Source organism: Lycium ferocissimum, chromosome 11 (genome assembly GCF_029784015.1).
Source record: "Lycium ferocissimum isolate CSIRO_LF1 chromosome 11, AGI_CSIRO_Lferr_CH_V1, whole genome shotgun sequence".
Lineage (NCBI taxonomy): Eukaryota > Viridiplantae > Streptophyta > Magnoliopsida > Solanales > Solanaceae > Lycium > Lycium ferocissimum.
The window spans coordinates 25,588,223-25,610,993 of record NC_081352.1 but is presented as its reverse complement, the minus strand read 5'-3'; the positions used below and the strand labels follow the sequence as shown (position 1 = coordinate 25,610,993).

Genomic DNA, 22,771 nt, shown 5'->3' with positions numbered 1-22,771 from the left:
TGTATTATACAAGTTTTTCTTAAATAGCCATTGCCAGTTTGGTAACATGTAACCATTGATGTTACCGAACTGGCAGTAACCAAGTAGGACAAGTAGTGAAACAACTAACTACTTCAGTTATTAGCTGATCCTACAGTTCCGAACTATTACAGTAGTGTATTTAAAAAGTAGAAGAACAATTGTGATCCCTCAATAATTGATAGTATATTTCAATTCTAATCTTCACGATATTCAACTAAATAAATCTACCAACAACAAACAGAATTATGTAATAGTTGAGATAAGAAAATGAATCAGTTAATAATCAAGGTATGTTTTAGTAGGTAGTAGAGCATTGTCTCGCTTGTCCGTCTGCTATGGTATTACCCCCGTAATTTCTTGTCTTTCGATTTCTGTTACTATCCGTTGTTTCTTGTAAATCTAATTGGCAAAATCCTCTATGCCTTGGCCTTAGCCGTTCCCTTCCTCAAGGTATCCTGTCTTACCTTGTTCTTTCTCTAAAAAATAATTTCATTTTTTGATGTTTGTTTAGTAGTTTATTTTGAGTTTGCTCGAAAATTTGATCTTTGTAGTCATTTTATGGAAAATGTTTTGCTTAGATATGAGCATTCTTTACTCCCTTCGTCTCAATTTAAGTGTCTCACTCTCCTTTTTGGTATGTCTCAAAAGGGCACCTCTTTCTATAATTAGTAAGTTTTCCAATTCATACATTCTACATGTCAACTTTAAGACCACAAGATTTAAAGAACTGCACACATATTTAATTTAAGATCACAAGATTCAAAAGTCTCCCTTTATTTCTTAAAATGTGTGCGCAGTCAAACTAAGACACTAACCTGGGACTAACCTGGGACAGTGGGAGTGACTTATATTTTCTCACTGTGGCAATAGATCAAATTTAGTTGTTTGATCATGCATTTTGCGCTAATCGTATGTGCTTCAAGTTGATTTCTCTCAGCTATTTCTTTGCTAAAGATTAGGATTTCCTAAAGATTAAAGCTTATAGCTTATTCATGAAAGTCTTATTTCCGGTGAGAATTTCTTTAATATCCGTTTGGCAATACATACTATTTCGTTATTCCAACATCAGTTTTGAAATGTTATTTGCAATCAGTGTGTGTTTTACAATTTGTACATTATTTCAACTTGAACTTGAAATAGAGAATTTGAAGTTGAAAAATTCGTTTGAGGAGTATTTTAAGTGAAATAATGGTTTTCACTCACAAAAGTTTTAACTCTTTTCCCTAGTGAAATTTATGTCAAAACACAAGTGACTTCCTAATGCTCTTATTTATTTATTTTTAATTAAGGAATACCAAATAGTCTTTCAACTTCTACCTCAAATACTGTTCTTTTTTTCGGCTTCAACCAAATATTGTCCAAACACCTTATAGTCAGATTATGAGTATCAACTTACCTATTAGATCTTGCATGCCCTCTTTATCTCGTTCGTAATGCTATTAATTTTGCGATATTTGGAGAAGAGAAACTCTTAACATTGTTGTGATTGCTTGTTTTTGTAGGTAACCCTTTGAAATAAATATGTATTGTTTTATGGGTAAACCTTTGAAAAAAATATGTATTGCAACACACAAGGGTATGACCTAGCGGTTAATGAGGTGAGTGAAAATTAACATTGGGGACCATGGTTCAAAATCTAGTAGAGACAAAAATACTAGATGATTTCCTTTCATTTGCCTAAGCTTTGGTGGTTAGAGGCAACCAGTACCTATGCTGGTGGGAGGTAACACGCACTCGATGGAATAATTGAGGTGTATGCAAGCTGGTCTGACACAATTGTTGTAAAGAAAAAGTATATATCTTAGTAAAACATTAAAATATAACATGTTGACTTTACATGCTCAATAGTTGAGAACATCTCCCTCATTTGCTTTATCTCTTCATGCAGTTACATGTTTTTTTATTTTTGCTACGTATTATTTGTCGCATTTTGAAACTACTTACTTAATTACCTACTTTAATTTCTGAGACTCGTTTTTGTGTTTGATAACAAGTACCTCGATATATTGTTGATGGAAGCTTCTAAAGAGGATAGGAACCTTACAGATTTTAGATATGCTTGTGTTGGTTATTCCGTTTACCAGGATCAGAAAGCTCGCACAGCTGATGGGCAAGAGGTTCAAACAGAATTGCCAGTCCGTGTTGGCCTTGAGGTTAGCATTTGCATTCTTATCTCTTCTATTCCTTGGTAGCTTGCTCTGTGTTTTCATATTTTGAGGATAAATTTTTTTATATTGATAAAATGACTGATATTTTGATTTTAAATAGTGCATACTGAGGGTGAGTAGCTTTATCTAGAAAAGAAGCAAATTGTTCCAATTTGAGTTTAATGCTTTGATATCTCATGTGAAGTAGCTATACATTCAATGTGACTGACTTGTCAGTTGTACTGATCACATATAGTAATGTGAAATTAATTTGTTTCTGTAAGAAAAGAGTATATCTGAGAAGATATATGCATCAATTACCCAATGTTTTCTGCTTCCTAATTGCTTCTTGTTTCGCAACTTTTTTGCTCAACTAACATAGGTGTGCACTGTCACAGGTTTTGGTGGATATAAGGGTCACCTCAGCTGAGGCAGCTCCGGCTCATGCTCGTAAAAGAGAAGGTGACTTTCTTTGATTTAATTTTACAATTCAATGCCAAAAGAGGCCTTCACTGGAACACAATTGTTTTAGGGCTTTGATGTTCAGGTGGACGTTTAAACAATTTTTCACAGTTAATGTTGTTTCTTGATTAAAATTTTCCTATCTTAATTTTGGTAACAAATTTGCATGACTGGGAACATGTTTAGTGAAAGTTTATTCTTGTTTAACTGCTGCATTTCCTATTTAATCTTGCTTTTTTGATGCGTTAGGAAAATCATTTAGTGTTTTCGTCGGTATCTTCCTGAGAAATATTCTTTATCAAAAATGTAAAATTAAAAAGATTTCATTATCAGAAAATCTTCAATTAAAATTAGAATTGTACTTTTCTATTTGCATCAAAGATTTTTTTCTCCTCTACTTGGTCACTTGCAAGTCCACCCCTATTTTTGGCTAGGAGTCCAAGTTGGAAGAAACAGTTCACATCCCACAAGCAGGTCTTGATTTACCATGTTTTGAACCAAGAACTGAGTGAACTGTTTCAAGGTTTTCACATAACCCTTTTTCATTGAGGGCAGAAACAAATATGCCCTTTGCGGAGCTACTTTTTCTGTGAAGAGATGTCCAGCCACAATTTGGACCGCTAGTCTCACTTCTCAAAATTACTAATACTTTCCGAGCTTTTTGAGCATTGCCAACCTATCTGCTTCTTATATTTCCATGCTTTGCAGGAATCAATAATTGCAATGAGTGGATCTGTCAGCATGTAATTAGAATTTATCTGCTTAATTTATTGTTTTGAGTTTCTTAAACATCTGAAACCATCATGTATTACTTATCAATCTAATGACTTGGAGCATTATGTATGAGTTATGTGCTGTTGAAGGTATTGTGTAATTGCACCCAAGTGTGTGGTTTAGTGATCAATGAAGTGAGTTAAAAACCATGAGGTTTCGGGTTTAAATCCCAGCAGAGACAAAAATACTAGGTGATTTCTTTCCATCTATCCTAGCCTTGGCTTACAGAGTTACCCGATACCTGTTGTGGGTGGGCGGTGGCAGGTATCCAGTGGAATTAGTCGAGGTACGCAAGCTGTCCCAGACACCACAGTTATCCCCCCCCAAAAAAAAAAGAAAAGGAAAAAGGTATTGTGTAATTTACCATGGTTGCCTGGGAGAGTGCACTGAAAAGTCAGTTATAGCTTTTCAGTTACAATTCAGATCTATTATTGGCCTTTCCTGTTTAACTATCCTTCTTCTAATATGTGGGATTGCTGATATACAGTAATTGACTATAATGACAAAACTTCAGAACTTCGCATGCTTGGTTGACTGTAGGTTAGGGTAAACAGAAGTAAGTTACAATGGGTAATCAAGGTACATGCACCCCTCAAACAGTTCTAAAAAATAAAAGAGACCCTTTATACTTGTTCCTCTACCTCCAATAGTCCAGCTTCTACCAGAAACTCAGATTTGAGTTTTATTACATGATTCCGTTCACTACTCAGACTTTAAGGGACAACGACAAAAGATTCATGATACGCTGTGTTTCTGGCCCCCTCTAGGCAGGGGCAAGTTTATGGTTAAAAAATGGGTCACGTGAACACATGATCATCCGACTAAACTCGGTGCATTATTTATATAATTCTTAAAATATATCTAATATTAACTGAAGGAACACATGATCAAACAAGTCTCGGTGGAGCACTGGTTAAGTGCTAGGTTTAATTTCTTAAAATTGTGGGATCTAACATGACTAAATGCACTTTTGCGTCTTTTTTAATTTTTAAAATTTCTAAGCAGCCTGCCTCTAGGGTAAAAGATGTAGCGTTCAATGGTAACTAAAGTATCAAAAGTTGTGTTCCTGGGCCCCTCTAGACCCCTTTCGGACTCTCTAAAATGTTGCTGAATCTATGACCAACAATTTGTTAAATCACAACTTTTAAGCAAATACATCGAAAAAAATGCATAGGGAAAATGTTATAGGATATTAGGTTTCTTATTATTTGGCTGGCTTCAATTATTTCACCTCTTGGTTTTTTATTCCCTCTCTCACACACACACGTAAAAGGGCTCACACACATATATAAGTGTTGATTGTCACCTTTTAAATGCATTTTGATATTATTAACATAGTGCAGAAAGAATTTTGTATTAGTTTGCTTCTTGTTTAATACTCCCTCCGTCCCAATTCATGTGAAGATGTTTGACTGGACACGGAGTTTAAGAGAAAAATGAAGACTTTTGGAACTTGTGCTTTAAAATAAATCATAGAACTTTCTGTGGCTATAAATTATTTCATTAAGGATAAAATGAGAAGTTTGAAGTTAATTTGTTACTAAATATAGAAAGATGTCATTCTTTTTGAGACTGTCTAAAAAGAAAAGTGTGTCACATAAATTGGGACGGAGAGAGTATGCTATTTTACTCAGAGCTCTTACTGATACGTTTTTGTCTAACTTATGATTTTGTTCTTTAGAAGGTCATGGAGTTCCACAACCTTGCTCACCTAAACCAACTCACTCAGCTGGTGATGAGTTTCTTACCAGGCAAGCATTCTCAGAATCTTGATATGAAGTAAGTGAAGTGCTGTTTTCATTGTTTGTTAATGGCACTCGTGTGTTTTCTTGAAAATACAGGTTCACCAGGAACCCAAATTTGGTGGCAATGGGGGTTGCCAAGAACTTACAGAAAGTGGGAAACCGAATAAAAGAAGGTGTTGATGGCATTTTCTATCGACGACCAAAATAGGACTCTGGATGTGAAGTTAGAAACAGATAAAGATCACATGGTTGAAAGTAGCTCCACCAAATAATGTATGGGGTAGTTTCTTTTGCTTCCCTCGTCTTTTTGGCATCTGAAATGCGCGATCTAGCTGGAAAGGGATAATTTGTAATGTACGATTGGAATCTGTATTGATATTCATACTGTCAATTAAAATTCATAGCTTCAGAGGCATATGATGCCAAGTTGACCTGCATATTGTATAATATAATTAACACTTATCGACAGTAGCTTTTGTAATATTCTGTACAACGACCCCGTTGTCCTGTTTGTTACTGGTAAGGCATTCATTTAGGTTAGTCATGATTCTGCTTAAAGATTATTCGTCTTGCTTGAACCATTGTTTACAACTGTGATATTGTTCCCGTGGGTGTTCTGGATTTATATTTTACGTATCTAAAGGTTGAAGACTGTGGATTTCTGCAATAATTGTTAAACTTGCCTGCCTTTTTTTGTTCTTTCTTTCTTTTTAAATGATCCATTCGTTGCCCATCCCTATCTGCCTGGGAAATAAAGATAACAGTGGTTCCAGTGTAAAACAAGCTACAAATGATGAAGTTTAGGCTTGTATAACCCTTGTTATCAGTGAAGTGGATTGTCATAATTAAATATTCCTCGTAGATCGTTTCTTCGTTTCTCTTTATATTTTGTACTAAAGATAAGGAAATCAAAGAATGAGTAGAAGGCCAGTCTAGTAATAAGAGCGCAATACTGATGTGTGGATTAAGTGCATGTCACAGCTTTGAATCCTGCTGCAGACAAAAGTATGATATTGCAGTGGAGAAGGGTGGATGAGTTTATTATCTGTTGAGTTTTGAATTAGGCATTTAAGTTTTGTGCGTTGACAATATAAAAATTGTCACAAAGTAGTATGATTTAACTTATTATTATAGCAAGTTATCATTCTATTTTCAAGTTGCCATATTAGATTTGGCACGAAAGTTTACCTATTATGGTATGTCAATTTCACGTGATAGTGAAAAATGTATAATTTGTTAAATTAATTGGTCACCTGATTGTTTTGAATAATATGCGAAAGAAGAAGTCATGGAACACAAGCCCGTCTAGCTCAGTTGGTAGAGCGCAAGGCTCTTAACCTTGTGGTCGTGGGTTCGAGCCCCACGGTGGGCGTTTTAGATCCTTTTTTTTTTTTCTCGTTTCCAAACAATTCCCATTTCATAAATCATAGCTGATATTCCATTTTCTTTATTTTCCCAGAAGGATAGTTGGAGAGTCGGCATTTTTTTTTTTATTTTGCACTTCATTTATTTATTTTGAGTTTTCCTTTGAAATAAGCACACTATTCCTTTGTATGCACAAATATCTTTTGTTGTTTTATATGGAGTACTTAACAGGATGCCAAGTTAATCAGAATGAACAAAATGCAAGGTAAACTACAAAACTATTTCAATGAGAAAACAAGACTTCATTTTGATTAAATGTTTTTTTTTTTTCAAAGAGAAAAAAACAAGGAAAAAGAAAAAGAAACAGAGATCAGGAGGGATGTACAACCCAAACCTTGAAAAAGAATCCGTCCTCCTCTCTGTGAAATCCTTCAAGAAATTAATTACCTACCTAATATATCTATGAACATACTTTTATTTGTACTTCCACCGATTACTTTTACTTGTCACTTTAGCATATTAAGAGAAAGTGTACAAGCATTGATGGGGATACAATTGGTACAAACCGTGATCTTTATGGTTGGTCCCCAATTCTCACTTTTACGTATTCACTTTAGAATATCAAGTGAAAGACAATCTTTTTTTCCTGTTTTATCCTCAACATTAACTACCAATTCCCCAAATCATTTCCCAAGATTTTTTGAAATGCTAATAGTCATAAGTATTATAGTAAAATATGCACTTCATTTATTATTTTCTTAAAGAAAAATGCAAAATCCATTGTGTACAGGTAAAAATGAACGGAGGGAGCATATAATACATATGAATCCCTCTTTTAATTAATTTCTTCATCAAATGGAGGGAGCATATAATATATACGAATCCCTCTTTTAATTAATTTCTTCATCATTAAATTGAAGTGGACAGAACAAGCGTGGACTTGGCACAGCTACAAGTGGAGTAGCTTTAGGAGCAGTAAGTCCAAAAACATCATTCATGTCGATTTCACTTGGCTTCATTCCATTAGGCAATTCCCAAGTGAAACAATGAAGAAGATTAGCCAAAGCCATTTCAAATTCATACAATCCCAGTTGCATACCTGCACACACGCACATCAATTGAACTCATCATATATTATACTCCCTCCGTTTCAAAATAAGTATCATTAATTTAGTAAAAGAGATTGTCCTAAAATAACTGTTGCATTAGGAATTCAAGACCAAAATTAGTATATTTTTCCGACGACTATACTCTTATATTGAAGAACTATTTCTTTTTAATAGTGCTCAATTCTCAAGAAACATCTAACAAATAGGGGTATCACTAAACATATATTGTATTTATTGATTTTTTAATGGGCATGAAATGAACTAAAACGACACTTATTTTGAGATGAGGGGCCAACTAACATATACGCGAAAGATCCTAATTTGGGTGAAAATCATTTAGTAATTCTTTTTGATCAATAAATATCTACTAATTCTTTTTTAAACAGACAAATAGAAAGAATGTCACATATTAAGTTTTGAACTCAAAAGTTTAAATGTTGGTTCCGTCTCGACGTACCTGGGCAAGACCTTCTGCCGGATCCAAATGGTAAAAACTCAAAGTTACCACCTTTAAAATCAGCTACACCTTCCTTTAAAAACCTAGAAGGTTTAAAACTCTCAGGATCTTCCCATGAGTTTTTGTCACGTCCAATCGCCCACACATTCACAATAACACGGGACTTGGCCGGAATATAGTGGCTGTTGATGGTGGTGTCCTCGACCGCCTCGTGGGGTAAGAGAGGAATTGGAGGGTGGAGCCAGAGAGTTTCTTTTATGCAACATTTAAAGAAGGGTAATTTTTCAATGTCTGTTTCTTCTACTTTTTTGTGAAGGCCAACAACATTGGCAAGTTCTTGTTGTACCCTTTTGAGATACTCTGGGTTTTTCATTAGGTCGGCCATGGCCCATTCTATGGATGCTGCCACTGACTCTGTGCCACCAAACATGACATTCTGTAGTAATGAAAGTACTATCAAGTCACTAAACATAACTATAAATATTTGTCCATAAAGATCTAAGTTATATATACTGATAGTATAATAATCTTTTTATACCATCATTTTAATTTAATTTTTTTTATAGCATGTTGCTTTATATTGATTCTAGATTATCAATCAGTGCTATTTCATAGAGCTTACCTGCAATTGCCTTTTAAGTAATCTTATTGTCTAAATATTTCTTACACTATCAATGCATATAATCCAAACTTTGCCTATAAAAAGTGGAAATAGTTATCTGGAAAGAGTTTAAGCTTTGTGTATTGAGTGCGTATAATTTTCACCTCATCAGGTTAAATGAACCTATCATATAACATGTATCTTTAATTTTCATAACAAATTTAATTTAAAAATAACAACTTCAATAAATTAATTTAAAAAATAAAGTGATAACCTATTTCATGCAGGATAGGAGTGTTTTTCACATCGTTTTCACGAAAGCCTAATAGTACTATCCAACATTAATTGTTAAATTACTTTTCAAGAAAAATATTGAACACTACCAAAATTCCAAAAATAGGCTTTCGTTGTCTACTATAAAAATTCGTAGTCGTTCGACTCTTTCCTAAAATAGAGAGCTCAAGGGAACCAGTCCTTTCACTATTCTATTGCTCAATCAACGTCATAATAGTATGACTTTTTTCAAGTATATATATATATATATATATATATATATATATATATATATATATATATATATATATATATATATATATATATATCGAAATTTGTACTTGCAAGTTCCAATACCTACTCAATCTTCAATTATTTGCCACTATAGGCAAAATATAGTTTATCGAAAGTGTCTCATGCAACTCATTTCTTTGTCTATACCAGGAACATCGGAGGAGAGTGCAGTTCATACTAGGCAAAATTTGACTCATAACTATTGGTGCATCTTAACCGGCCTTATATCCAATTCAGATTGCTAATTTCACTTTTTATCATAGTTACTACTTCAATTGTAATTTTTTAAGTGACATGATAATTAAAGGGGTCACAGGATTAGTTCATAAAAATATAAGTCACTCATTTATTGACTTGGCCCATTTTGACTCGCTCAATTAAGCTCATATGAAAGTTAGGTTGACATGTAGTCTAAATTGACTCACGAGAAGCCTTGTCAAAATATTTTTAAGAGATACTTTGTTTGTTTTGTTTGATGTGTCATAAAATGCCATAATAAAGGAGAATATATATATTATTAGGTATTTAAATAAATTATAATAAAATGAACAAAATAAAACTTAGGGGGCAGTTGTTTATTATCCGCTTTTTAGGTCATTTCATCCCAAGTAACGTTTGGACCGAATAATGACCTGTCTATTTATTAACTCAACCATTTTAAACTGTCTAAAACTTTGCCCAACCTGTCCATTTAACATCCTTAGCCTTCGGTGTAAAAGTGAACTAAAAAAACAGGAACATTAAGGTTTCCAACTTACCATGATGATGGCCTTAACGTTATCCCTTGTAAGAGAGACAGTATTCTGCAAGTCATCTGAATCATTCACTTTTGTTTCTCCACCATAAAAAGCTAAGAGCTCATCCACCATATCACTATCAACTTCTTCATTATTATTAGCCTTCTTTCTCTGTATATGATCATCAATTATTGAATCAATGAAACCATCTAATGATGCCCTAGCTTTTACAATCCGAGTGTTTAACCCTTGTAGATCAGCCCATCCAAGCAAAGGTATAAAATCTGCTAAGTTGAATGCAGCAAAAAGCTTCGAAAATTCCTGCATAATATTTATTAACTCGTCTTGTCCCCCGCCCGAGCACGTTCCAAAAGCCGCCCTATAGATAAAGGTGACAAAATCAACTCACTTTAGTGACCAACATATTGAACTCGAAATGACTTATCGAATTATTGAGACAAAACTTGTCAAAATGATGTAAAATAACGGGTCAATGAAACTCATATCCAACATACAAAATCAAAATCGAGGATTGAGAATCATGTAAATTTGGAATAGCTTAAGCTAACAATATAAGAAAACATATTAGCTTTCACATTTTTTGAGGAATCAAGAAAAATAAAAAAGTTGTGGTCGGGTCAGGTTGGGAGGATTGGGTAAACTCGTTATTTGACGCATCTTTATCTAATCTATTTTGACCATGCAAATGGTTTGGATCAATTAACCATTTATCGAATTGAAACCCACCCCCCACTCTTTTAAATTTTACCCAATTTGCTCATTTGCCGCGTTTAATTTACCGGTAGGTAATGTTCGTTACAAGTCTAAAGGCAAGTTCACTGATATTGACACTTAAACTAGTGCTAGTGGCAACAATCCTTATCATGGAATCGACTTCATCACGAACCGAGTCCCAAGAATCAGCCCTTTTGCGACTGAAAAGTTTCATGACACATTTTCTCATTTGACGCCAGAAGGGTCCATAGTTAGCAAAAGCTATATCTGCACGATCATACGATAAGTATTTCACGGCTATAGTTTCAGAACGATTAGCGAATACGATATCTTGTAATTGTACCACCTGACGAGCTTCAGGCTTGACACTACCGTCATATGGAAATATCCCATTTTGAGGTGTAAAATGCCACCATATTTTTGTGCTAATTTTGTTAGGCCACGATGTGTCAATTGGTCCATCATCATCATGTTGCCTATTATAGGCCATCCTTTGGGACCTGGTGGAAGATTTTTCTGGCGAACTCTTGAGAGAATAAAGAAGAAGAAGAAGAAGAAGAAGAAGAAGAAGAAGAAGAAGAAGAAGAAGAAGATAATCGGGAGAATGAAGTAGAGTGGCATCGTGGGGTTAGTTTCTAAAGTATAAAGTAGGGAATAAGTATTTTTTAGGATGATTTCTTTCATTATCTATGAGGGGTACTTGAATTCTGTGAGATAATGCACCTGCTAGTTTTAATATTTTTAAGTGGATACAATGGAGCCTTTATATACGTGTTTCATTTGGGTAAGAATTAAACATGACATCGCCAAGTTGGCTTAGATATTGTTGATATTTGGGAAAACTACACAAAATACCCATAAACACCAAAATAATTATTTGTATGTGCCCATGCTAGAACTAATTGCACAAACACCCATGGGGCACTAAATTGTAACCCACCTACCATGCTTAGCAAGATATCTATTTTGATTCCTCAATGTTCCTTCTTTTGCATTAATCCATCTGCCTAATTTACTTTGTCTTTAGCTGTTATTGTTTTTATTATCTTTTTGTCATTCTTGATTTAATCTTTTTATTTGACTTTTCAAAGATAAAATAAATATAAAATATTGGCGAATTTCATATAGACTAATAAAAATCTAGAAAAATAAATAATTAAACTAAAAAAATTAAGAAAAATACTACGATTGCTAGCTTATTTATTAAAACCTAAATTAATAGAAACAATGTATTTTTTTTATATAAATTTTCTTTTTCATTTGCAAATGGAACCAAAACTTATATCTAAATATCAGTTTCAAGTGAAAAATCTTTTCACTTATAATTTTAATTTTCTTCCAATTAAATGAATGTTCAAATATAATTTTAATTTTCAAATACTAACTTAACTTCATACGCCACTTATTTTTAAATATCACATCTTTTATATCCAAACACCTACTAATACTCTAGCTACCAAAAATTTCAGTACTTAATTAAAATTCACTCATGGACTCATCCTAACTTTCCCAAATATAAGTTCTAACTTATCTTGAGGAGCTCTTTAAATTTTGAGGGTCTATTTCAATAGAAAGGACTATAATGATATTTTTTCTAGAGTTAAAGAGTATTCAGTCCTCTGTGATACTCGTCAACATATGATATATATTATGTGGCAAGAGGATTGAGGAATGTTTTTCTGAAGGAATGAACATGTTCTCTATGATATTTCTGTCAGTAGAAGATATATACCAGGTTGTTTATCATAGAGGACTGAACTCTTTTTTTATGAAATGAATCAGTCTTTTATGATACTCTGTCAGTATATGATATATAAATGTGGCTATCATAGAGGACTCAGGAGTTTTTAAAAAAAAGAATGAACCAACCTCTATGATACCCTATCAGTATGTGATATAAATCAGGTTTGTCTAATAAAAGATTGAGCTCTTTCTTGAAGGAATATACTAATACCATGTGGGTATCATAGAGGACTGAACAGTATTTTTTTGAAGGAATGAATCTGCCCTCATGTACCCTGTCAATATATGATATATATACTAGGTTGATATCATAGAGGACTGGATATTTTCTAGAAGGAATGAAACCAGACCTCTATGATACCCTGTCAGTATATTATATATACCATGTGGATATCTACTTTGATATTTGCATCAAATAAACAAACAATTTAATCTTAAAAGTTAAAAATTAAAAAAAAAAAAACTAAATAGTATTACTTTACCATAATTAAGTAATATATTGTCACGACCCAACCGGAGGGCCATGACGGGCACCCGGAGCTAACCTACCAAGCACCACAACACGTACATGCATCTCATATCCATACCTGAGTGGGCCATCATGCTACCTCATAAATATCATAAACTGTATGGGACGCAATCCCAAAAGATAGTACACATACATCATCAAGCTGATCCCAAGTATACACGCCGACAACGCTATCAAAATAATGATACAATAAAACATAGACCGAGAAGGTCATGGAACATCTGACTATGCATATCTGTCTACGAGCCTATACTGGAGTGCGTAACATAAAAAGGACAGAACAGAACCCTGCCATACCCATCTGTACACAAAAAGGATTATACCAATTGGACTGCAGCTCCGGAACAAGTGGAGTGCTCCTGTACAACTGCTGAGAAGACAGTCTATGAGTCTGAACCGTCTCCCTGTCTACCTGTGGGCATGAACGCAACATCCACAAGCAAAAGGACGTCACTACGAATAATGTACCGAGTATGTAAGGCATGAGTAACAACATAATGAAAGTATGAAGACAACATAAGATGAAAAAGATCAACCTGTACCTCTAAATGCCTCTTAAGGCGAATGTCATGCATGCTTAGCTTTTAAAAAAAATATTTTCATATCTATATATATAATACCGTACTCGGCCATATGGGCTTGGTGTTATCATCATATCATCATTCCGCATCCGAGGCATCCCGCGTCCGGGTAATCCGTACCCAACTGTAGTGGTGTGCACAATAGGTACCGTACCCGGCCGACTATAGCGCGGCTCGGTGGGAGAAAATACATACATGTATATATAGAGCATGAATGAGAGCCCAAATAAAAGCTAAAACTCTATCGGAGTGACGTAAGGTCGGTAAACATCCACTTATCATTATGGAGCTATCATTATGAACATATCTCACCTTGGAGGAACAATAATTATAAGATGAGATTAACATCAATGAATGAGATCAATAACCATAAGATAAGGATCAATAAATCATGAGACAAGTATCAACAATATCATAAGAACCTCAAGAACCATAAGCTTCTAGTATTTCTAAAACTAAGGACATTATGATATCATGTGAATGAGTTTGTATAAAAAAGGACATGCCATAAGAAAGAAAAGGATAGCCTTAACATACCTTATAGTCTCTGTAACGACCAGCTTGGTCGTTATAGAGTTTTTGACCCATTTACCCTTGTTGACCCTTCCCCAAGTTCCGTTAGTATAATCTATGACTTAATGAAGTCATTCGGTTGGTTCCCGCAAGGTTCGAGTATAAATTGAGTCATTGATAGAGAAGCCAGTTAAGTTAATGAGTTAGAGTTGACCACGATCAATGTCGGGTTAGGATGAACCCGTGTCAATGTTTTGAAAGTTTCAACAAGTTAATATGATGATTTTGAACTTGTCCACAAGTTTTGGTGAGATTCCGAAGAGTTTCAGATAGGTTTTGGGTTTTGTCGCGCTCGTATTAGATGTTTTCGCCATAGGTCTTTGGATAGAAAGGGATCCATATTGATCAAACAACCTTTTTTTTTGTGTGAATATTGAACCATTAGATCCGTATTATAATTACAAATCTATAGCAAAAAGAATCGTCACGTTTCACCTTCGTATGAGAAAGTTATGACCATTTTTGTGCGGACTGTTCCAGCAAGTCTGTTGTAGTGGACTCAGGGCCGCCGCAGCGGGACCGCCGCAGAGGAAATGGTGACCTCTGTAGCGTCCGACGGGGGCAGAAAACCCTATTTTTATATTCCAACTCTGAACCATTACCCACAAGATCCCAAAGTCAGTTTTCAAGAGAGAAAGAGGCAAACTTCATTCCATTCATTGGTGAAAGCATCTTGGAGGGTAAGTCCCGTATTTATTTGTTCCTTTTCCTTTCTTCTTCAAGTTCTATGATTAGTTTAAGGTCCATCACTGCTAGGTGAAAATCCTAGAACCCTAGAATTAGTAAACCCTTAAATAATTGATGGGTTGTTGATTTTTTTGTTGATTAATCATCTAGGAGTATAAATTATCACTTTCTAGGAAGGGAATGTGATTTCTTATGGTTGAAATTGCATGTTGAGACTTAGGGTTCTAATAAAAATGGAAACTTTGTCCTAAAATCAGTTCCGAAAGGGTAAAATTGATTAGAAACCCATGAATTGAAGGTTAATGATTGTAGAGATAGAAGTTATGATAAATTCACCATTAAAGAATGGTTTCATCCATTGAAAAGGGTAGAAGTAAGTGGGTCTTCTTCCCTAAATTGTTGTTCTTGTTTAAATACATGGTTTGTTGCTTACTTAGCATCATATTGTTAGACTTTGCCCATTCTGAGGCGCTTCGGAAACAAAAGGCTCGTGTGGAGTAGTTCGTGCCTCCTGTTCTGCATTAGAGGTAGGTTACAGCTTACTTTAGTTAGACTTTGATTAGAAAATCGTATATATTGTGTAGAATTGACGGGAGAAAGCATGATTAGGTCTTCGGACATGGCGTTTTGGTTGGATATTAGCTAGGTTGGTATGACTTCTGATTATGTAGGCTTGTCGCCGTTATTTAAGCATTGTGAAGGTGTAGTTGTATTCATACTATGGTGATTCGGGATGGATTGCTATTAGGTTGGTGTTGTTGATGGTGGCTTGTTTCCTGTTATTGTGATTAGACTTGTTACCTGAATTGTTGTGTTGTAATACTTGTTGTACCCAATTCTCTCTTATTGTGACACATATCATCAGAGAAAGGAAGGATAATGAGTTTAGACTTGAATTGTGATATAAACTTATGATAGTACGTTGATGAAAACTTGATGTATGATTTTGCTGTTGATGATGATATATAATAAAATGGAGCACCTTGGTGATACAAGACTTAGTTGTGTGATGTACTTGTTATGTTGGGAAGTAAAGAGGGACATAGATTCTTATGTTGGTTGAGACGATTTGTATGATTCATTTCATGGTTGAGTTGATCTAAGTCTTGATATGACTTGTGGCTTTGTGACTTGTACCTTCACTTTGCTTTATTGGTTTGCATTGATTTACCACGTTTACACTCATTTATGCATTCATAAACTCATACATGATAGAAATGGTTCGGAACGTTTCATGAAAGACTTGGGGAATGGTTTGACATTGATATTGCTGATTGTTCATAGTCCATACATACTAATGAACTGGAATACGTTGAGATATACATTGTGATGTGAAATTAGTGAAGAAGTTAATATAATCTTCTTGTTGAACTCGTGATACTATTTGATGACAATTGTCGTGAGAAGTTAATATGATCTTGATGAAAATGATATACTACTTGATAATCGCTCATTAAAAGTGATGTGACAATATATATATATATATATATATATATATATATATATATATATATATATATATATATGAAAAGACACATTTGACAGGGGGTGAGGATGTGACCTAGATTATTAAGGCACATTTGACAGGGGGTGATGATGTGGCCTAGTTGTGAGCTCGTGGTCCGATGTTCGTTCCAGAACGAGAGGTACATGGACACCATGGGTCCCCCGCAGGTCATAGTTATTGGGCAAAGACACCAATTAGCATGTATGTACAGTTCGAGTGATTGGCCAGTGCATTCCATTGCATTGCATATCATCATATTTTGCATTGCACATCATTACATTTTATTCTGCATTATTATATGCTCATTTGCTTCTGATTTTGGTATGGATGTTGAATGCCTATTGTGATATAAATATGACCATTGACATGGATGTTGAATGCTGACGAGGCCAAAGTGCATAGGAAATTTCACTCGGACTCTGTCAAATTCTAATATAGTTTAAGATATCGTCCCACAGAGCTTGGAAAATCTATGCTACAGACTTGTCGTATTTTTGCTGCTATTTGAGAGAATCAGATTGATGAAAGGAGAGTAGTGACTTAAATTTGTAAATTACTTTAACAAAAGAAACAACTTTCAAAAGATTATCTTAAAAGAATGAGTTGGGAGTCGTTGAATCCACTTAGTGTACATATGACAATAAAACTTTTTTTTTTTTTAGTAAATTCCACAAAACAGTAGAAATAGTTCCTAGACTTGACTTGTGTTATAAGGAATAAAGACATCTTGCGATTAGTCCTTAAATCAATAAACTTATTTGAAACAATCCTTCCGCGAGAATTAGAATTGAAAGAAATAAGATAGAGATCCCTCAAATCAATAAACTTATTTGAGACTGTCCCTCCGTGAGAATTAGGACAGAAAGAAATAAGATAAAGATTTAAACCTAAGAACTAACTTGAAATAACCCCTTCGTGAGAATTAGGATTAAAAGAAGCAAGTTCAAAGATTTGGAATAATAGATGACTAAAAATTATTATTGCATATATATTTTATGCGATTATTATAGTATATTAATTTCCCTCCTTGTTAGAAGTACAAATCAATATAACTATAATCATAACACAAAATATACTAAGTAACGATAATGATTAGTAGAACATATCATTCCAACACAAAGTATGACACTTAAATAATATCAAGACGAGGAATAACTAAAATAAGATAATACAACATTACACCAAGTTTCTTCAACTATCCCAACAAAAAGAGATTGCTCCATTATGGAGTTAGAAAAGAGAAAAATATGAATTTAAGAAACTAGAAATATTGAAAGACTTGGAGAAATATTTTTACTACAAGGAAAAGAAAAGAAAAATAGACCAAGGTTAACACTTTGTCTTGTAATTTTTTGGATGATTTGTAAGCAAAGTGATGCTTCTATTTATAGGAGAATGTAGTGTCTCCCCCTACGAATGCATTCTTTGAAGTAGTGCTCACATCCGTGACCTTATTTGACGGGTGAGAGTATGACAATAGTAGTCGCACCCGTGAATTTCAACTCTTTTCTTGATGCCCACAGTTGACGGGTGTGAGTATGAAGCGGCGACACCCGTGAATTTCAACACTTGACGGCTATGAGTATGAAGCGGTGTCACCCGTAGATTTCAACACTTGACGGGTGTGAGTATGAAGCGGTGACACCCTTGGATTTTGCAACTCTTTTCTTGATGTCCACATGTAAAACTCCACGGTTATGACTTATGAATTTGTGGTTGCACCTATTGAATTTTTTGCTTACTTCTTTGACAATTCGTTTCTTCTCTATTCTTCTCGCGATTTTCTTCCTGTAAAATTTGTCAAAAAATATGCGGGAATAGGATGTACTTATTCATGTTTTATTTAAAAAACTTATTTTTATATACAAAATATCATGAATAATTTATATCCATCGAACTCCCCCATACTCGAATTTTTGCTCGTCCTCGAGGAAAAAGATAATTTTCAAATATTTAAAAATCAATTATCTTTATAGGATAGAAAAATTATTCAGAAATAAATTTCTTTCATAATGCTCAATATAATCTAACCTATTTGAGTTCACCAAATATTTTTTCTGATTTCTGAATTCCGCTTTGATCAGAAAGAACGTGCACTCTTTTTTTTTTTCTGAATCTTTTAGAATTGATAAATTTATTATCACTTATTCATTGAGTATCACAATCTTGTCCATAGGCTTGGTCTTTATATTTATCTCCACTAATATAGATTCGACACTGTTTTCTGAAATCATCGTAGGACTTTTATTGGCTTATAATATTAAGCTTCAGGCTGGTAAGGTAAGGATATTTTAATAGTGATTTTTCTTCTCCCAGCATGGAGAGATATATAAAGCTCATTTTTTTTTCTTTTTTTTTTTTTCTTATATATATATATATATATTCTCCATTTGATAAACTTTTCTTGATTTTCATTTCTCCTCTTTTGCAATGCCTCAAAGACTTGTATATTCACAATTTTCTTTTTCTCAACCCCCTTTTTTTTTTCTTTTTCTTTCTTTCACTTTCTTCCCTTTTTTGGTTTCTGCTCATTTATTTATAGCTGGAAGAACTAGGAGATCTCTGTATGTGTATGCGTATATATGTATACACACACATATATGTAGAATATTATGATGTCCAGGAAAAAATAAAATTATGGCTCAAAGAAGGGTTTTAAAAGGGAAAATGTGTATGCTTGGGTAAAAATGAAAAAGTTCAAATAGGCTATCAAAGAAGGCCTAATATCATTTTTCAAAAATAAGTGTCATCCATTATTTCGCCTTGAAAAACATTAAGAGCAAGTTCTAGCTAATAGAGTGATTCTATTCTTCCTGTTTGGTGATCATAACTTTTCTCAATTCCAATGATTTCTTGAGTTGAAGACGATTCCTCTTTCTTTCACAAAATCAAAATCATAGACACGAAAATCATTTGGTGAAGGTAAAAAGAAAATAATCTTGAACATAATGTAAAGATTTTTTTTTTATTAACTAAAGTACCTACAACTAGGGCTGGGCATATTTCGGTTCAAACCGAAAAAACCGATCGAACCGAACCGAAGTTAATTTCGATTTCGGTTTTCGGTTTTTTCGGTTCGGTTCGGGTTAAATTTATAAGATTTCAACAATTCGGTTCGGTTTTCGGTTTATGCAAAAATTAATTCGGTTAAATCGAAAACCAAATTTTAACAAGCCACTTTTTTCTTGAAATATATATATATATATATATATATATATATATATATATTGGGCTTCTGCCCATAAATAATAAACTAAAGAGGCCCAAATCCCAATCCCAAAATAAAATATCCAACCCAATTAGTAGCCCTTTTAGCTAATTTATATGGTCCGTGTTGTGGTTGTGTATATATATATATATATATATATATATATATATATATATATATATATATATTGTATGTCTCTTTCTGGTCTCTCTATATGTGACGGCTTTGCTCCTGTTCAGATGTACTAATACTGTTACTGTTTCCTGTTTCTTGTTTCCTCTGAGCTTAGAAAACATTGCTCTAATTTTATCTTATGTTTGTTAAAAATTGCTTGATATTGCCCAAACGCCTACTTGTGGCTGTGGGAAAGTTTCCATATCTAAACCGAATAAACTGAACCGAAATTGTAAAAACCGAATTGAACCGAAGTTATTTCGGTTCGGTTTCGGTTCCCATTTTTTAAAAATCGAAAATCGAAAACCCGAGCCAAATTTATGAAATCGAACCGAACCGACCGAACGCCCAGCCCTCCCTACCTGCAACAAGATCAAGTTTAAAGAAATACATATATAATATTTATAAATAAAGTAAAAATATTTTTGGCTTTCAAATTTACAACTGCAGAAGAAAGCTTGAAAGAAACTACAGTCCCACACCTTATGTATGCCATAACATAGTTTTATATAAAAAAAAAAAAAAAAACTTTTTTTTTTGGTATTTTCATCACCACCAATGTGAGCGTCTTCTATGGACGTGCCAATGTGCCATTCTACCAAAAATATTATTAGATGATTGATTTCAATAAAGATAAAAAACAGAGAGAATAAACAAAGTGGTACAAAAGTGTGATTAACACTGAATGATGTCCAGTAGATGGATCATAAAAAAAAAAAAAAAAATTCTCTATCAAGCACATGTATCAGAAAATGCAAGGGAAATATCATAAAGTTACCTGGCGAAAGCTGGCTACCAAGAACAAAGGATCACCTAAGTGGATATTTAAAGAGACGAGCAGACCAGACCAGAGACAACAAGCTGATCATCCAAGAAGTGTACTACATAGCTAGTTTAATATAACTATAATCATAACACAAAACAATAGAGAAATTGTTGGTTCTATCAATAATGCCGCCAGTTTTTTTAGATAAAATAAAACTTATGTTCTAACTAATATATGTATATACATACACACACACAAACTTTAAAAAGAAATACATCTATATTATAGGCTTAAAATAACTGTGAACTCACACGTCTATATTAGACTAACTAATTCAAGACGTTATTAGTTATTTGATCTTGGTTTACTATAAACCAAAAAATTAGCTAAGCCAGTAATTAACTTGTACAAGAATTGGTTAACCAACCAAGCATTTAGGCATACCGATCACCATGGAATTACTCCTTTATAGGTGACTCTGTTTTTGTAGAGGCCTTCATGAGATGCTCCGGTTGTACACTAACCTGGATATTAGCCAGATTAATTGGTTATGCAATTTATTGATGCAAATTTATATTGGACTTATGAGGTTCCATTGCTTCACCCTCAATGGCTACGTTGGAAATAGGAGTTCGAGTTTAATGTCGCCAAAATCGACTTATTGACTTCTTGATTCATCATCTGATCAGAGTCACCGATGGTTGTTCCTCAAATTGTCCTCCAAAATATAATTTCAGCCTGTGACCATTTACCTTAAACTTGTTTCCGCCACTGATCTGTTGAATTTTAATAGCTCCATATGAAGTGACATTTGTAACATTGTAGGGACCTGTCCACCGAGATTTTAGTTTTCTTGGAAATAGCCTAAGCCTGCTATTATAAAGAAGTACCAAGTCACCAATTTTAAAACTCTTTGGTCGGATCAAATTGTCATGCCATTTTTTGGTTTTTTCTTTAAAAATTCTCATATTTTCATAGGCTCCCAACCTCATTTCTTCTAATTATTAATTTGGAGAAATCTATTTTTTCCAGCAGAGGTTAATTCATAATTTAGTGCTCTTAATGCCCAAAAAGCTTTGTATTCTAATTCAACAAGTAAATGACAAGCTTTTCCAAAGACTAATCTATAGGGAGATGTTCCGATTGGTGTTTTAAAAGCCGTTCGATATGCCCATAGAGCATCATCTAATTTTAAAGCCCAGTCTTTTCTTGAGATTCCAACCGTCTTTTCAAGTATTCTTTTTAATTCGCAGTTGGATACCTCAACTTGCCCTTGAGTTTGAGCATGATATGGTGTTCCCGTTTTATGAGTCACACCATATTTTGACAAAGAACGAAGAAAATTGCTTATTGATGAAATGAGTCTCTTGATCGCTAATGATGACTCGTGGTGTGCCGAATCTGGTAAAAATATTTTTTCTAAGAAAATCACACACGGTACGAGCATCATTTTTTTTTTTTGTAGGAATTTCTTCAACCTACCTTGATACATAATCCACAGTACAAGGATATATGTATAAGAGTGAGAAGAAGGAAAAGGACCCATAAAATCTATTCCCCAAACATCAAATATTTCACATACCTGTATTGATTGTAATGGCATTTCATCTCTCTTAGTGATATTACCTGTTCTCTGACATTTATCACATTGTGCAACATATGCATAAGCATCTTTAAATATTGTTGGCCGGAAGAATCCAGCTTCCAAAACTTTAAAGGCAGTTCGGTTGGCTACATAATGTCCACCAATTGCTCCCCCATGACTGTGGTAAAGTATGTTCTTCATATCCTCCTCGGGTACACAACGTTAATGATATTATCTGCACAATTTTTAAACAAGTAAGGTTCATCCCACTGGTAATATTTAGCATCAGACATGAGCTTTTTTCATTGTTGATAAGTGAGATCTTGAGGTATCCACTTTCCAACCTAGTAATTCGCGATATCTGCAAACCAGGGTGGTTGAGTTGCAACAGAAAAAATATGCTCATCGGGAAATTCTTGTTTTATCTCAGTAAACTCAAGAGGAGGGTTCTCTAATCTAGACAAATGGTCAGCTACTTGATTTTCAGTTCCTTTCTTGTCTTTTATTTCAAGGTCGAAATTTTGTAGGCAGTAAAATCCATCTTAACAATCTAGGTCGAGCATCTTTCTTTGCTAAGAGGTATTTTAAAGCTGCATGGTCAGTAAAAACGGTAACCTTGGTCCCCATTAAATAGGAACGAAACTTGTCAAATGCAACTACTACTGCTAGTAATTCTTTTTCTGTAGTTGCATAATTCA

The 22,771-nt window shown here is 34.0% G+C and overlaps 1 protein-coding gene, 1 non-coding gene and 1 pseudogene across 2 annotated transcripts; 2 read left to right on the top strand and 1 right to left on the bottom strand.

The window, feature by feature from the left end:
• The first annotated feature begins 2,033 nt into the window (after window positions 1-2,033).
• Window positions 2,034-5,357, top strand: LOC132037093 (uncharacterized). Its single transcript, XM_059427554.1, has 5 exons — window positions 2,034-2,174; window positions 2,567-2,630; window positions 3,339-3,373; window positions 5,089-5,183; window positions 5,246-5,357. Exons 1-5 carry the CDS (start codon window positions 2,034-2,036, stop codon window positions 5,355-5,357), a joined length of 447 nt encoding a protein of 148 aa, XP_059283537.1.
• Window positions 5,358-6,448: 1,091 nt separating this feature from the next.
• Window positions 6,449-6,521, top strand: TRNAK-CUU (transfer RNA lysine (anticodon CUU)). Its single transcript has one exon. It is a non-coding gene; the product is annotated as a tRNA-Lys (tRNA).
• An 883-nt stretch (window positions 6,522-7,404) lies between these two features.
• Window positions 7,405-22,274, bottom strand: LOC132037092 (cytochrome P450 84A1-like; annotated as a pseudogene).
• Between the last annotated feature and the right edge of the window lie 497 nt (window positions 22,275-22,771).